General features: G+C 40.7%; 1 protein-coding gene across 6 annotated transcripts in view; it reads left to right on the top strand.

Annotated features, from left to right (window-relative positions):
* LOC134211553 (uncharacterized protein F09G8.5) overlaps nt 1–17,344 on the top strand; it is a 94,961-nt gene that overhangs the window by 64,575 nt on the left and 13,042 nt on the right. The window contains exons 3-6 of one of the 6 annotated variants that reach the window (XM_062688525.1): nt 4,464–4,572; nt 4,628–4,897; nt 5,202–5,279; nt 13,019–13,117. In XM_062688525.1, coding sequence (XP_062544509.1) covers nt 4,464–4,572; nt 4,628–4,897; nt 5,202–5,279; nt 13,019–13,117 — 556 coding nt within the window. Of the gene's footprint in view, nt 1–4,463; nt 4,573–4,627; nt 4,898–5,147; nt 5,280–13,018; nt 13,118–17,344 lie in introns of all 6 variants that reach the window. The other 5 variants (XM_062688524.1, XM_062688528.1, XM_062688526.1 and 2 more) reach the window with 5 other exon arrangements.

Here is a 17,344-nt window from a genome sequence, read left to right on the forward strand (position 1 = left end):
GCATTCTCCAGACGTAACCAAATTATTAATAATTAATAATTTATTTGATTTTTTTTCTTTATTAAAGTGATTTTCAAGTAGGACAAAGTTCATCACTAATTTATTAATTTATTTATTTGAAATGTGTAACCGTTGGTCCCAATTTTGTAGCTTGTTGGCTCCTCCACAAGCATCCCCATGTCTCGTCCCCCACGCCAGTAAGAACCAAACGCCCAGTCCGTCCCTAATGAAAGTAGTAGGACAGCCTTACTGGTGGCGATCCCAGCTGTCCGAAATAAAAAGATTCGGCATTATCATGAAAGGCATAGTCCTTGTTTCATTCATCCCCACCCACACTGTACTTTCTGCGGTTTGAGTCTGGACAACCACCCGTAACGGTGTTGACCTAATCAATACCCTGCGCGGAAGTGCTGCCAACATTTACGAAGATGTGAAGAATGACTCTTCAGTTTTTCGTAAGAGGCATAGAAGAAAACGAAATAAGACCAAAAGAAAGATTAAAAAACTCAGGTAAATAGACCGTCGAGAGGGAGTCGGGGTTTCTTTTCTGTCGAACTACGAAGGCAGTTGTAGTGCGCGCCGCTGTGATCATTTAAAACTTTGTTAAAAGGATAAAACTTAAGAAAACTTGCATGCATATGAAGTGAATTAGTGCTAAACAAAAAAACAGATGCTAAAAAGTTCCTGTGAGAGACTTAAAAGCTAATAGTACGGTTAGTTACAAGTGATAGTACGGTGTAATTCTAAAGCTAATTGTAAAAATTGTATCTTTTGTTACTAGTGAAAAAGATAATAGCATCTCTTTAGAAGCCAGCTCACCTTCAATAGGTGTTAATTTGTATAGAAGAAAAGGTAAATCATATTGTACAATGTGCTTAATTGATATGGGAGAGTGGTGTTAAATGCGCTAGAGAGAGTGATAATATGGTGTGCTAATCGCTACAGGGCAGGCCTGATTCTGCTTCCGGGCCTTTTCTTTTCTTTTGTGCCCACGGGTGTGACCCCGGAGGACATTCTATTCCGCAATGCCATCCAGAAGTTAGTTCGCGATCTCAAAAGCTGGAAGAAACTAGTTGACGTGGCTTGTGCCAGTTTTCGGTGAGGCAAAGTGCATCAGGGAACGGAATCAATCACCGTCCTAGCCGCCATTGCACCCCTTTGGAACGCTATTCTGTTCAAGTCGCCATCGCGCCTGCCTGGTCGCCGGCAATCATCTTCCGACCGACATCGATTGGCCGCAGCCATCTGAAACCGCCATCTCGCTTGCCTGGTCGCCGGCAAGCATCTTCCAGCCGACATCGATTGGCCGCAGCCACCTGAAACCGCCATCTCGCATGCCTGGTCGCCAGCGATCATCTTTCGACTGACATCGATTGGCCACAGCCATCAGAAACCGCCATCTTGCCTGCCTGGTCGCCGGAAATCAGCTTTCGACCGACGACGAATAACTCTCGACCTTCAGCAATCGCCATCGCTCCATTTGGGACACAGGCCAACAGAACGAGTGGCGAATAGCCCCCCCCCCCCTCCAGCACGCGAAGGGGAAGTGGACCCGGGTATCCAACTGTAAACCGTCTGGCCATCTCTAGAACCCGCCGCCGGTGCTCACCACGTCGCACACTCTCCACCGCCCAGCCATCTACGAACTTCCAAGACGATCCGAAGCAATCAGGCTCACGAAATCCTCGCATACCGCTGGAGGTCATCCATCGCCATCGACCCAATGCTAGCCGACGAGACCATCGCTGCCTGACAACCCCCGTAAAAGCGCAAGTACACCATTTCTCTTTCTCGCTCTATATAATATGCCCAAGGGGCGAATAAAATCATAATGTTAAGACAAAGTATTGAGTCAGGTCATTTATGAGCAGCACTCCTCATTGCATATGCATGGTATTGTTCCGTTCCGTACCTGAATGGTATTCAAGCCTTGGTCTTGGTAGTTCACCTGGATAAGACTCCGTTACCTCGATTTTGGTCCACCTTGGTCGATAGAACCGGTTGGCTGACACTTCTCCGCAAGGTTTTCAACTTTTATCGCTCCTGCTTAAGGTAAGTGAAGAGTGGGGCAGTGGGTAAAACGGTGCTCGACAATTAAACGACCCAGTGCTCGACAATTTCCCACACTCAATTCCTTCTGAGCAGCCGAGAGGCTTACAAATGATTTAAGTGAATACCACCTATAACATCATCGGAAGATGTGCAAAACGTAGAAAAGTGGAATGATGTCGCAAGAATGATGATCAGAATAGCCGACACCCTACAACGACACGCTAAAAATGAACTACTCAAAATTTAGTAAAAATCCGACTCATTTCCATTAAAAACGGAACTACTCAACATTCATGTAAAATATACTACTTCAGTGAAATGCTGATTTCGTGAAACAACAAATTTCCAAAACTTTGAATAGCCCGTTTTTTATTATTAAGATCAGTAGTAAATCAGTTTAGTAGTTTGGTGTGGAGGGTAGCAGCAGCAGGTCGTCACTGCGGATGGCGGATCATGAGCATCAGAGTACACCTCCGCAAAAAGTAGATTAGCATTAGCATTAGCATTGAGCAATTCGCACAAATTCGTAGGTGGTACAAGCCTGGATTATTGTATGAGAGTAGCATTACTTTCATCCGTTACCACAGATATTGATTTGGGACTAATCACTATCTCTTAGATGGAAGCAATGCACTCTCCAATAGTCCAAATCTGTCCTGGCCACGTCCTTGCGAATGCTGGGGAAGGGGTAGGATGGTTAGTCGGACACCTACTTAAGAAAGATGCAGAGAACTCTACGACCTCTCATAGGTGCCACGGGAGGTTTTGGAATTGTTAGTGTGGAAGGTTATAACAGTAGGAATCGTGTTGATAGAACGTGAAACACAGAAAGAACTATGATAGAAATACAAAGTAGGAAAGGGACGAGCCTGGAATTGAACCCACGACCTCCTACTTATAAGGCAGAAGCGGTAGCCACTAGACCACCGAGCTCGTCAGTACACCTCCGCAAAAAGTAGATGTCGATAAACGCAAGCACCAGTTACCAACATTGAAACTGTCGTCCGTCGTTTATGGAGGAGCTTCCGATATCGGAGAACTCCCCGTCGAAGTAGCATTGATCCACCGCCGAGGACTATCCAAGTAGTCCGCGACCAAGGCGGAAGCTGAATGGCTTAACGGTTAGGCATGACGCCGAAGGGCTCAAGGGCATCGGAATTCAATTAATCGGAGTATGCTAAGTCCACCGCTGAGGATTAGTTGAGTTGATCGTGTCGTGCAAAAGCATCGGCTTTGGGTCGGAGGGGCATCGTTGAACAGGAAGCTTTTAACGTAGAATCTTTGATCCGATCTCGGCATTCGTCCGGTCAACCGTTGAGGTGGATCGTCGGATATGGAGGAGCTTCCTACGTCGGGAAACTCCCGGTCGGAGTAGAATTGATCCACCGCTGGGGGCTATTCGAGTAGTCCGCGATCAATGCGGGAGCTAAATGACTCAACGGTTAAGTTGATTGGTTCGAGGGCATGGGAAATCGATTGAATGGAATAAGTTACCCGGCCAGTAGATGGTAACAGATTTATATAAGAGATTAGAAATTCAATTAATCGGAGTAGGCGAGATCCACCGCTGGGACCAGTTGAGTAGATCGTGACGTGCGGATCCCGACCACTAGATTTGTATCAAAGCATGTGGCGTGCATTTTTTTATCCTCGGTTATCTAAGAAATACCTGAAGTAACCAATGGTCTATTGACTAATTTCGAATATGGTATATGCTTTATGTGATTCTTAGAATAGAATGTGTTCACAGTATATATGCCAGGTTATAAAAAAATCCAGCTATCCGAGAAATCACTGGAGAAAGGTCATAGGGTCCTCACCTCATACATGATCTGATCCTATATACCTAGTACACGCTCTGACTATAAAGTGTTCAAATCATATGTTCTAGTCATCCAAGAACTCTTCGGAGTAAGAACTTGACTACCCAACAAATTGGGGAAATGCACCTCCGTCACTCTTTCGTTCTGGAAATTGGTTAGGTATGCCCGCTTGAGCTCAGAATTTAAACAAAGGCAGCTGATATGTTAAAGATCAATTCCACCGATATGTTAAAGATCAATTTCCCGGAAGAACTCGGCAACTTTTTGTTTCCTGGGCCAGTCTAATGGTACACCCATGAAATCCCTGTACAAATGATTTGGTTATCCAAGAAACTCCGGAAGAACTTTAGGATTATGGCAGCCCAGCTATCCGAATTCACTGCTAATAACACTTTATCAGGGATTTATGCGGTTTGTGTAAAATTTACTGGAAATGATCATTGACGAGTACAGGCTGTGATGCTTACGTCGATATATAACAATGTAATAATAAAAATATATTAAAGCTTAAACACAATCGATGAATACACAAATGATGAATGTCAAATGTTTAATGCAATTTCCTTTCAATTCTCAATCTTTCTACAGTGTCAATCGAATCAGTACGTTAGCAGACTTCGAGAATTGCTTAAATCTACAGGAGCTGTACCTCAGGAAGAATAATATTACAGACATCGATGAGCTGGTATATCTTCAGGTATTTTCACTATTCATTATCGTTTTCCAGTTATTCCTAATGCAATATTTATCAGAATCTACCAAAATTAAAATATCTATGGCTAGAAGAAAATCCTGTAGTTGAAAGCGCTGGTCCAGGATACCGACAAATTGTACTCCGAGCTTTGCCAAATCTTAAAAAATTAGACAACGTAGATGTAACTCCGGAAGAGGTATCAGAGGCTATGCGGGCGCCGGTCGCTCAGCATCAACCAAAACACGAGGTATATGAAGATCCCCCTTCTACGACGTATAGCCATCAGCAGCAACAACAACAATATCGGAATCAGAGCCCAGTTATCGAAGTAAGTAAAATACAGTCATTTGGTACAGATCTCATAAGTTTCTCTACATTTCTGATTGATACTGTTTAACCACATAGTGATAGCTAAAACACGATTTCATTTATCAACATATGTAATAGTTTGTTCCTGTCTTTTCAACTTACTTCCATGTTGCTAATTAAATGTCGATACTAAAACAACAATGTCTGGTCTCAACTAACAAACACATGCCCAACCCCGAAACACATTTCCTCGTTGTGGTCATATCCAGCAATCACAATCCACCACTCCATCATCATCTGCGCCCATGTTACCCCCACAACAGATGAGCCCGGAAAACACGGAGTCGGAGTGCATCAGCGACCCGGCTGATCGTGGATCTCTACCATCGTCGCCGCTTCAGGTAATTCGATTTTTCTTAACCGTAAAAGTCACGTCCACTTCTTTTATTACCTTCCTATCCACCTGTCCCTCGTATATTACCATGGAATCTAGTACGAGTAGTTGCAACTACTATCTATAGCTAAACAGCATCCCATGCACGGGCGAACATACACCCTCACTAAACCATAGCGTTTTATGTGTTGGCTGGCATGAAGAAGCTTTTTTATGTTTTATGTCGCTTTCGTCTTCCACTATTCGAGTAGGTACACTTTGTTTGGCTCAAAATACTACTGGTGTCTAAATGGCAGTGGAGCAGCGGCTAAATAAATAGAAGTTTACGTTCATGCCATGCATTTGCAGATGAATAAGTTATGTAGCTTGAAAGCTGTTGCTGGGAAATATTATTAACCCACATGATATCTCGTTTGCTGATCTCACCATTCAAAAAGTTGTGTATTTAACTATTCTCTGAGTTCTTTAGTGTAAAAAATTCAGTAATAATTGTAACTTACGAATAATAAAGAAAAAGATAGGTTTTTGGTTATCATTAAGATGTTTTTACATTCTTTCTGGAACATGACCACTTAGGCCAAAATGAAGCTCAATATGTCTGTTAAAACTGTCTTATTTTCATTACTGGAACATTGCCGCCTCGCAACTTAGTGTTCAGCACATCCACGGTTATTAACTTCGAGGTGTCTAAACCAAGTTCCCATTTTTGCATTCATATATCATGAGGCTAACATTAATGTACTAAAGCTGTCATTTATCATAAATTTGTAATTTTCTTTGCTGATACTTTGGATTAAAGTTATATTATTAGCACAGATTTAATTCGAAATTTGTATGGGGATTTTCATAAACGGGCGTGAAATCGACAGAACCTCATTTTCCGGAATGAAGCCAACAGGAAGATCGAGACCGTGAAGAAACTGTACCGCGCTAATAGTGCACGCAAGTTCCATGAGAAGTTAAACCTTTCACGTAAGGGGCACGCGACATATGTAAACATGTAGAACGTCGGGTCATAAATAGAAACCTTCTTACGAACGAGTGTGAGTATGACGTGATTCAGAGATAGCGACATCATTATGCAGAGCATCTGAATGGAGACATAGCAGACAACGATAGCGGTAAAGTGATTGGTGACGATCCTGGGAGCACGCGTGCAGGACATATAGGGTTGACCAACTACCAGAAGAGCTACTTAAACAACGTGGTGAGGCACTGGGCGCCTAATTCGGTAATTATTCAACCGAGAACTGGAAGAGAGAAGTTCTACTGCAGGAGTGGATGGATGTTGTTATGTCTACAAAAGGGCGGCAAGCTGGTTGGTAACCACCAGGGTTCGTAATGCTCACTCAATCTCAGGTGCACAGGATGCTCCCTCACGAAAATTTTCGGGGAGAAATCGCTTTTCGGGAAAGATAAACAGCCTGGAGAGTGATAACCATTTTTCGCTCACTTCGATTGCCGCCAATCGTTGGTTTGCTCTTTTTTTTCATATTCGAGTCTTTTCGTGGCATCATCAATGCAAATTGTAGTTGCTTATGTGGAACAAATAACTTAATGCTTTCATACAGATAGCGTGGTGATGTGGCTAGAGTAAGCTACGGCTATTATTGTTACTATTCTAGGTTCGTATCCCGGCGCGGCCATACAATTTTGTAATTGTTCTGCGATAATTCTCGCGAAAAGTAAGTGAGAGATAAAAGTGATGAAAAGAAAAAGGATTTTCATCTAATAGGCAAGATTTTCGTTTATCTTCCAAGACTAATTCTAGAGAAAAGATTGATGGGTGAAATATGATCCTCAACATAAAAAACGAAAAAAGAGTATCCCTTTTCCCGAAAAACGCTTGCTTTGATCTCGTTGAAACGAAAAGTCGAAACCCTGGTAACCACTATCACACAATCACTTTGCTGAACTACAAGGTACTATCCCTAGGTTCGATTTTGGCTGCATAGTATTTATGAAGTCGCTGGTGCTCTTTAACTTTTATTTCATACTAGTTGAACGCACCTGATCTTGCTCGGGTTCATATTATTTTGCATATATAGAAACACAGAAGAGCCCAAGACCAATCAATTGGTGGGGAAATCTTGCTCCTCGGTCATCCCGTTCGTGAGTTATAATGCCTAAATGAAAGCAAACTCATTTTTATAGGTATTTAGACAAGTCGAACCTGCCCAATCTCGCCCAGAGGTTTGTTTTCGACCATATTGTCAATACTTCAGTTGATTGCAGCGTCAGCGTCAGCTTTCCAGATTGATTTCAGTTCGAATTTGATGACTTTCTTAAAAACTATCAAAATCGTTGCATGTTGACAATTTTTTAACTTTCCCGGTAAAATGTCTCATCTTTTCGATTATATATAAACACAGCTAAAGACGAATCAATTAGTGATAAAATTTTGCAAATCAGTCCATCCGTTCGTGAGTTATATTGCCTCAAGGAAAATGCAAACTCATTTTTATATATAGATAAAAAAGAAAAAGACTCTATCTTCTATCTAGAAGAAGAAGAAGAAGAAGAGAGATATCGGGACCGATTTTTGATTTGGGCGTACATGGTTATGTAAACAAATATTGTAAGGCGAATTCCTGTTAAAGCAAGCATTGTCTGAGGAAACCACGGCATGTCTCTGACAGAATTTTCTCCATCAGGCAAATTAATTAGATTTGGAGAAAAACTCAACATTCTACGGAATCCATAAAACAATGTTTGTTTACTAAATAAGTTACACCATAATTGCAAATCGGGCCCGATATCTATTTAATACTAGTTGACCCGGCAGACGTTGTCCTGCATAGTAGGCGAAAACGCGCGGTGTGCTGCCTATGCAAAATTTCCATACGAATCTTAATTTTAGTTTTTCACGATTTACTCAACCTAGCTTGTGAATTTCGCATGAGGAAATAGGGACACGGCAGGTATTTCCGTCCTTCGTCGTAGGGGCTAAAACCAACGAAAGCAACGTACATTTGCAAGAACTCCACTATAGTAGAACGTTTCTCCTGAGCTTACGATTTGGTACGTATATAAGTTTTACAAAAAAGCGTCTTTTTTATTGGTTTTCGAGACTATGACGAACAGACGAAAATACCTGCCGTGTCCCTATCATATAAACCCGTCGGAAACGATAACGAACATATATGAAACTGAAACCTGGCTCAACAATAATACCACCGTAAATCAACTCTTCGACGAATCATACTGCGTTTATCGGCAAGATAGGTCATCTTCTAACAGTAACAAAAGCACTGGAGGGGGTGTTCTGTTAGCCGTTCGCTCCTGCTTCAAATCTTGCTTAGTGAGTCCTCCTGGAAACTCGTCGGTTGAGCAATTGTGGGTCGCTGTAACTACTGCTGATGCCGCTCTCTTCATCTGCGTTCTTTACATCCCTCCCGATCGAATCAATGATGCGGAGTTGATCGACAGTCACCTCGCTTCGCTTAACTGGGTGGTCTCGCAATTAGGACCAAGGGACAAAATGATTATCCTCGGTGACTTGAGCACAATCAATTGGCAGCGCCATAAATCGGGATTTCTCTTCCCGATTGCATCGAGATCCCTGATCGGCCAGACGTCTCGTTTGCTGCTTGACGCGTACAGCACAGCTGGACTGAACCAGATGAATGATGTGGAAAATGAAAACAACCGAATACTTGACCTCCCAGACAACCAGAATGCATGCACAATAAAAATTTTTTTCTGTTATGCGATGCCTATGCGCACAAATTTCATCGCTTACCAGTCGCGAAAACACTTTTTACGTACAAAAGTGGAGGCGATATAAGTGTATTTCTTATCCGACGTTGCACGGAAGTGTATGCGATGTGCACGATTTTTATGCGAGTTTGTTCGTTATGCATTGCGATGTAGTTTGTGATAACAAACTCTGTTTGACAGATAATCCGATTTCATGTGAGTTTGATTGCAGGAATATGCGATGTCAACAAATGAAGCTGGAAGAAACTCGTAAAATAGCCTACTGTGCGGGAAAATTTATAAATAAACTGATGAGCTTTGCACAACAATGCGAATCTGATGAAACTTGGATCGGTAAACGATTTTGATCGTGCATTCTTATGCGATGTGTGGTTGTCTGGGCTGCTTTTCATCAGCAACGAACTCCACGGGAGCTGTTCGGTTATGCAGGCCCCATCACCGCTCGTCAAGATTGTCAGACATCATCCTCCCGTCCAGATGCAACTCAAGATAAAACCGCTCCATAACTTCCACGAGCCGTCTGAAAGCATTTCATATGACTTTTACAAGGCCAATTTTAACGGGATGAATGCCTTTCTTGCTCAAGTTGACTGGGATACGGCTCTTCGAGATTCTGACGTCAACCTAGCTGCTTCGACCATGTCAAACATACTGCTTTACGCCATCGACCAGTTTGTTCCCGTGAGATCCACACCAGAACCGGTCAAACCAGCCTGGTCTAACGCTCATCTCAAAAATCTGAAAAGAGTCAAACGCGCGGCCCTCAGACAACACTGCAAGTATCGTACGGACTCTACAAAAGCTAGCTATATCAAGGCCAACTCCGAATACCAGCAACTCAACGATCACCTCTATAACGCCTTTCAAAATCGTTTGCAAAGTCGTCTCAGGAATAATCCCAAAAGCTTTTGGCGGTACGTCAACGAACAACGGAAGGAATCTGGATTGCCCTCAACGATGACTGACGGTTCATCTGAAGCCCAAACTACCAACGACATTGCTAATTTGTTCCGTACTCAATTCAGTAGTGTATTTACTAATGAGTATCTCGACCCGCAAGATGTAGTTATTGCCACTAGGAATGTTCCCAGTCTTCCTGCCGCTAGACAGCCATTGGTTATCACAAACGATTCAATAATAGCTGCCAGTAAGAAGTTGAAATCCTCCACGGGATGCGGCCCAGACGGTATCCCATCGGTTGTTATTAAACGTTGCGCAGAGTCGCTTGTCAGACCTCTTACTGCAGTATTCAACCTCTCGCTGACTTCCGGGGTGTTTCCGGTGTGCTGGAAGCAGTCATATGTATTTTTCAAAAAGGTTTGCAAGAGGACCGTATCAAACTACCGGGGAATAGCTGCGCTGTGCGCCGTTTTCAAAAAGGGCTGCAAGAGGACCGTATCAAACTACCGGGGAATAGCTGCGCTGTGCGCCGTTTCCAAGCTATTTGAGTTGATTGTTCTTGGCGAATTGACTTCAAGCTACGCCCATTACATTTCAAACGACCAACACGGGTTTATGCCCAAACGTTCAACGACCACTAACCTAGCGTGCTTCACTTCCTTTGTAATAAGACAAATAGAGAATGGCCATCAGGTGGATGCAATCTATACAGATCTTTCTGCTGCATTCGACAAAATGAATCACCAGATTGCCGTAGCAAAATTTGACAAATTAGGCATAAATAACGCTCTGCTCAGCTGGCTTCAATCCTATTTATCAGGTCGCAGTATGGCGGTGAAAATTGGAGACCACATTTCCTCACCGTTTGTAGTCCGATCCGGCGTTCCACAGGGTAGTCATCTTGGACCGTTTCTGTTTCTGCTTTATATGAATGACGTCAACTTTATTTTGAAATGTCTAAAGTTATCGTACGCCGACGACTTGAAACTGTATTATTGTATCAAGCAAACTCAAGACGCAATGTTTCTGCAACAACAGTTTGAATCCTTTGCAGAATGGTGCCGTATCAACCGAATGACGCTCAATGTTGCTAAATGCTCGGTCATATCTTTTGGACGCAAACACTCTCTTCTCCAGCATGAATACGCTTTGACAGATAAAAAGCTTCAACGAGAATCAACAGTCAAAGACCTAGGTGTTTTGGTCGATACGAAAATGACATTCAAGGACCACGTAGCATATATTGTTTCGAAGGCATCTTCACAGCTAGGTTTCCTTTTCCGATTTGCTAAGAAATTCCGGGATGTGTACTGCCTAAAATCATTGTTTTGCGCCACTGTTCGACCAATATTAGAATATTCCTCGGTCGTCTGGTCCCCGTATTATCAGAACGAAATTCAGCGCATCGAAACTATCCAACGCAAATTTGTCCGCTTTGCTCTACGACATTTGAGATGGAGAGATCCAGTCAACCTTCCCAGCTATAGTAACCGTTGCATGCTCATCAATCTCGATTCGCTTGAGGCAAGACGTAATGTGGCTAAAGCTTGCTTCATCGGTGACTTTTACAAGCAGACATCGACTGCCAAACGCTTCTTAGCATGCTGGATGGACATCAATACACGCCGCCGTAACCTCCGAACGCACTCGTTCTTCAATCTTCCTGCATCCAGAACTAACTATGGGCTACACGAGCCCATACGAAGCATGTCTCGCCTATTCAATAGATGTTATTCTGTGTTTAATTTTAATGTGTCACGAGAAACTAATAAGTGCAATTTCAGACGTGTTTTATGTTAATCTTGACAATACTAATGTATTTAGTTTTAAGTAAACGGTCATTGGGGTGACCATTTCACCTGTTGACAATAAATAACAATACAATATGCTGAAGGAATGAAGAAAATCCATCCAGCCGTTTTCGAGTTATGAGGATTCGAACACAGACCATTTCATTTTTATTATATAGACTAGTTGACCCGGAAAACGTTGTCCTGCAAAGTAGGCGAAAATGCGCGTTCTGAACTACCCATGCGAAGTTTCCATACGATCCTTAATTTTAGTTTTTCACGATTTACTCAACCTTACTCGTGATTTTCGCATAAGAAAATATCATATAAACCCGTCGGAAATGATAATGATCATATTTGCTGAAGGAATGGAGAAAATCCATCCGGCCGTTTTCGAGTTATGCGGATACAAACACAGACCATTTCATTTTTATTATATAGATTGGAAAAATATCAATGATTTTTATTACAATAATCCTGACACACAATGCAATATCTAATAGGGCACTGCACGGGCTGCTCAGTCTCTTTCTCGCTGCAAAGAAATAAGAAATCAACAAGGCCAGTAAACTTTACTTGTGGTTTTCTGCTGAAAAATAAAAAAAAATCATGGAGTCGTTTTTGAGCTATACGGATACGGATATTTTTATATATACAGATTTATCTATATACTGCCGTGAATCGCAAGTCAGTTCCATCTGTATATGGATGCCATATACTGATGGGACTGACCTGCGATTCACGGCAGTATAGGTACCTGCCGGAAAATAAAATGAACAAAATTGTTGAAGGAATGCAGGATCCAGCCGTTTTTGCATTATGCGGATTGTGGATACGAACAAAAACCAATTCATTTTTACATAAGAGAAGAAGAAGATTACAATCGCTTAGTGTATAATTTATACATTTATACTTAATTACAACATGTTGTTTCCAGTTACCTGAAATGATAATTTTGAAGTGCATTGACATGGAGGACGTAAACTATTATTCAATTAGTTTCTGTTACAGTTTGTTGCAACTGTTCAACTTTTGTCAGAGAAAAATGAGGTGACTGTGACAAGTAGTGAATCGAATCATTTTTTTTCTGTCTACCTTTGGTTTTCCAGCCATTGCCAGCCGGCTTGCATAATATAAAGAAAAATAAAACCCACGCTTACCGCTTGACCGCTCACCAGAGTGCTGCTCCACTTGCCTAGAGGCACAGTCTTTGGCAGTAATCGAACCGCAAAACAAATGTTATGCAATATTGATAACACTTTCCCGTAATCCTAAATTTATGTTTGATCATCTTTCATCATTTTTTCCCTATTTTATGATACATTTCCTCCCACAGCGAAGTCCCCCCAACCGGGATAGTTATTCCCCTGCGCCACAGACCCAGCACACATCACACTACTCCAGCAATCACCGCGGTTCCTATCACCAGTACGATGTAAGAGCACAGCAGTAATGGAAGATCCATTAATTACGTAACGCAAATGTAACCATTTTCACCACCCCTCCCCACTCTAGCACTATGTTACACTATTTGTATGAGGGGTCGTTCAAAATTGACTTCACAGGTTTCAGGGGGTCTAAGGTTTTGTGACAGTCCATATAATAGGTGTACAAAAAAGCGCGGCAGAGGAGGGAGGGAGGTCTAGAAATCTTGAAAAGCAGTGCACAGTGGTCCTAGAGTCGAATCTAGCAAGACAAAATATTTGCGGCCAAACTATTAGTTTTAGATATATAGTGTCTTTGGGAAAAAAATCATATTTTTCGACGTTTTTTTTTCTATGTAGTAAAATTATGGTGATTCCTATATTTCAGAAGCTCACAATATCAACTTTTTAATTTTTCTTTATAGGTTTGTGCAATGTTCCACAAAGTTGTAGAACAATTAATTTTGAGAAACTTTGCCGAAGAAACCATTTTTCTATCACTTATGGTTCACAAGATATGAGCTTTGATTCTATTCGAAAGCTTGCCCTTTTTTTCGTTTATGGTGGAAAAGCTGAAAGAGCTTTTTTCGTTTGAAGCGTTTAATTTGATTTTGAAAAATGATGTTTTTTCGAAAAACGACTATAGTTTTATAAATAAACGAGATAGGTCCATGGGTCTTTAACAAAAAAATGTGTCTTTGTGACCCATACAAAGTATACCTCAGAAATCAATATATAAAAATATATTCAAATAAAACAGTTTTTTGTAAGGAAAGAAACGTTAGGTCGATCAAAGTAGGCTGGCCGATATAGCGTATAGTTTTTTAACGCTACAGGATAGTAGTGACGCTACAGGATAGTAGTGACGCTATATGTTAAATTCAAACTGAAACTTGTGTATGCCATGCTAAACATCAAACACAAAATCAGACTACTATGCATATTAATGGTAGTAGCCTGGTTTTCTGTTTGATATATAGCATTAAAAATTCATCACTTTTGCATTATAACCTTTGTGACAAGCCTACCTTGTTTTGATTACATTATTTCGGTATCGCCAGTAGGAGAAAGCGAAGATGACCGGTGGTAAGTGACTGAAATGTTTTTATTACTATTACGTTAAAAATGAATCTCCATTTGGTGTGAAAATCTCAGTGAATTGCTTTAAAGCTCGAAAGGTTACGGAAATCAAGTAATAGAAAAAACGAGCATTTCTTAGAAGTTTGAACGCAACAAATTTTGACTGAGTAAGTTTAAAACGTTATGAGAACTTCCAAAGACACTATCTAAAACTAATAGTTTGGTCGCAAATATTTTTGTCTTGCTAGATTAGACCATTGTGTAGTGGACGTCATATTTGTCATATTTTTCGCCCCTGAAGCATCAGAAAATTGTATATGGGTCGTCAAACTATAAGCAACCACCGTCCCTTTTTAAGCGATACGTACTTTATGAATGTTCCCTAATTTGCTTACACATAATTGTTTCCAATAGTTTTGTTTTTTTTAACCCTTTATAAGACAGACGAATCTAAGCAATAAATTAACAAAAACAACAATAGGACATAATGTTGACATGGTATTAAACTCAAATGTATGTTTGTTATACATTAAACAGTTCAGAAACATTGAAAAATTGGTGGCAATATAGTTGCCACTGCCCGCCAAGCGGTAAAACATTGGTGGCAATATAGTTGCCACTGCCCGCGACGCGGGACAACATTAGTGGCAATATAGTTGCCACTGCCCGGCAAGCGGGAAAACAGGCAACAACAAAAATATAAAAAGATTTTTAAAAATTTGGTTTTACGTAGAACCAGTCAAATCAAGGTACGTTACATTTTTTGGTGAAGAGTCCTAGTCAGAAAACGCATTACAAGTGAAAAAAAAAATTTCGCGTTTTTTCTCCCAAGGGGGGACCCTTGGGAAAAAAAACACAATTTCGTCAAAAATCCAAAAACCAAATTTACAGAAAGGCAAAGCTTTTTTCACGCTAATAACGTAGTAATCTATCACAGGAGATTCAAAATAATTGATACCAACGGGAAAAAATATATCTTTGTCGTTTTTTAACGAATTATAACTGAAAATCCTTCTTCCACTCGAAACTTACGATCTGTTCTTAAAAAAACTGTTCTCCAATTGACATTTCAATTTTTTTTTATGGCTCAAATTCATCTGGGGTGTTTCCTAGTAGCAAATAAAGTCACTACATGTGAAATAATAAGTAGAGCTCTTGTTAATAAATAGAAAAACATATTATTTGTTGGTGGCAATATAGTTGCCACTGCCTTATAAAGGGTTAATAACAACTCGTTGAGCACTACAGGTACGTTTGGCAATTCAATTGATATACTGTCTGAATGGAATAAAAAATTTGCTTTTTCAATTTTAAATAGGGGAACGATTCGGCACTTCATCCCATAGCTCCAATTTCCATCCCATCAAAAACAAAGCAATCAAAAGGAGTTTGGTTTGTTTCTTATTTTTGTGATTTTTTTCACGTGAGCACGCTTGTTAGCAAAAAAAGCGAAGAGATTGGTACTGTATTTCTTTGTTTTGCGATGAGATGAATATATGTTCAGTGAGATGGAAAATGGAACAGTTCCCCTATATTTTTTTCTCTGTTCGGATGTGCCACTGACTGCGACCAGTTATTGTATCTATTGTAGCGTTACTTGTTTCCTTAGGCTGGAATGGTTCCCACCGATTCGTTTAAATTTAGTTAAAATTTGACAGTTCGATGGTCATTTCGCCGTGGTTAAAAATAACCCTGCTCCGGAGCATGGTGAGATTTGACAGGATTTGACAGTTCGATAGTTAAACTTTGTTCGCGAGAAATTGGCGCCAAATCCATTTTGTTCCCAATAACCATCAATGTCAAAACTCAAATGGGTCGGCTTTGGAGTAAAATTTTAACACGATGGGAAAATAACCATCGAACTGTCAAATTTTAACTAGAAGTTAAACGAATCCACCGGTTCACAACCTAAGTGTATAATTGCATGTCGAATTAATACTATTGAGAAGCAATGCAGTATTGGTTTCGACTGTTTTTGTTTTGTTTTCTCAAGACGCCTAACTATTTTTTTTCCAGCAGCGGTCAGTTCAGCATATGGGCACTGAAGTTTTTAAAACTAATTGCTGAAAAGTATCCGAGACTGCTGTTGGTAGCGAGAACTAAATACGATGAATCCTTAATTACTACAACTTATTGCTCTTGCGCGAAAAAATGATTAAGCTAGGGCTCTGGTTGGTAGATCTTACACCGTAACACACTACGTCAAAGTATTCTACCCAGTATTACGGGAATCTTAAATAGATAGTATCACTACAATATCATTTTAAATATTTGACAGATTTACGATTTTTTTTGAATTTTTGTCGGTACTCGCCGACATACATTCTGCATTTTGTAATTAGTCATCATAGATAATTTGGAGTATCTTGTGTCGAATTAGAATTATATTACCATAGATATTGATTTGAGACTAATCACTATCTCTTAGATTAAAGCAATGCACTCTCTAATAGTCGAGTTCTGTCCTGGCCACGTCCTTGCGAATGCTGAGGAAGGGGAAGGATGGTCAGTTGGAGACCTACTTGAGAAAAATGCATAGAACTCTACGACTTCGAATCGTTTTGGTAGAACGTGAAACACAGAAAGAACTAAGATAGAAATACAAAGTAGGAAAGGGACCCACGACCTCCTGCTTATAAAGCAGAAGCGGTAGCCACTAGACCACCGAGCTCGTCAGCCTGTTGAGCCGATGTAACAATACACAAAAAAAATCTAATTCATCCACCTGGCGATAATTCCCTTTCTCGTGCATTGTAGAAAATAGTATTGTGATCATATTTTTGGGCCCATCGTCCGATCTGGCCCATTTTCGTCAGAAAGCAATGGGACACGATTTTCATGTTCAACCTTAGGTACTGTTTCTGACCTGCGCTCGAGCATTTCAAACATAAACACTAGACTGGCCCAGCTTAGTAAGGGGAGAAAAAAAAGTTGTTGAATTCTACGGGGCGGCCAGAATTGTGTCTTTTGGTGAGAAAATCCATCTCTCAAAATTTCAGCTCAATCCACAGTGATTGAAATCTCGAAAAACGTCATCGTCAGCTTTTTCGGTATGAAATCGTGTTTTAAATGTCATAGTATGTTCAGCAAGTGTGTTGCATACATCAAGGGTATCATTTGAGACAATTTTATTTTTGATTAACTCACCTAAAAGTGAG

The sequence above is a fragment of the Armigeres subalbatus genome, chromosome 2 (genome assembly GCF_024139115.2).
Source record: "Armigeres subalbatus isolate Guangzhou_Male chromosome 2, GZ_Asu_2, whole genome shotgun sequence".
Classification (NCBI taxonomy): domain Eukaryota; kingdom Metazoa; phylum Arthropoda; class Insecta; order Diptera; family Culicidae; genus Armigeres; species Armigeres subalbatus.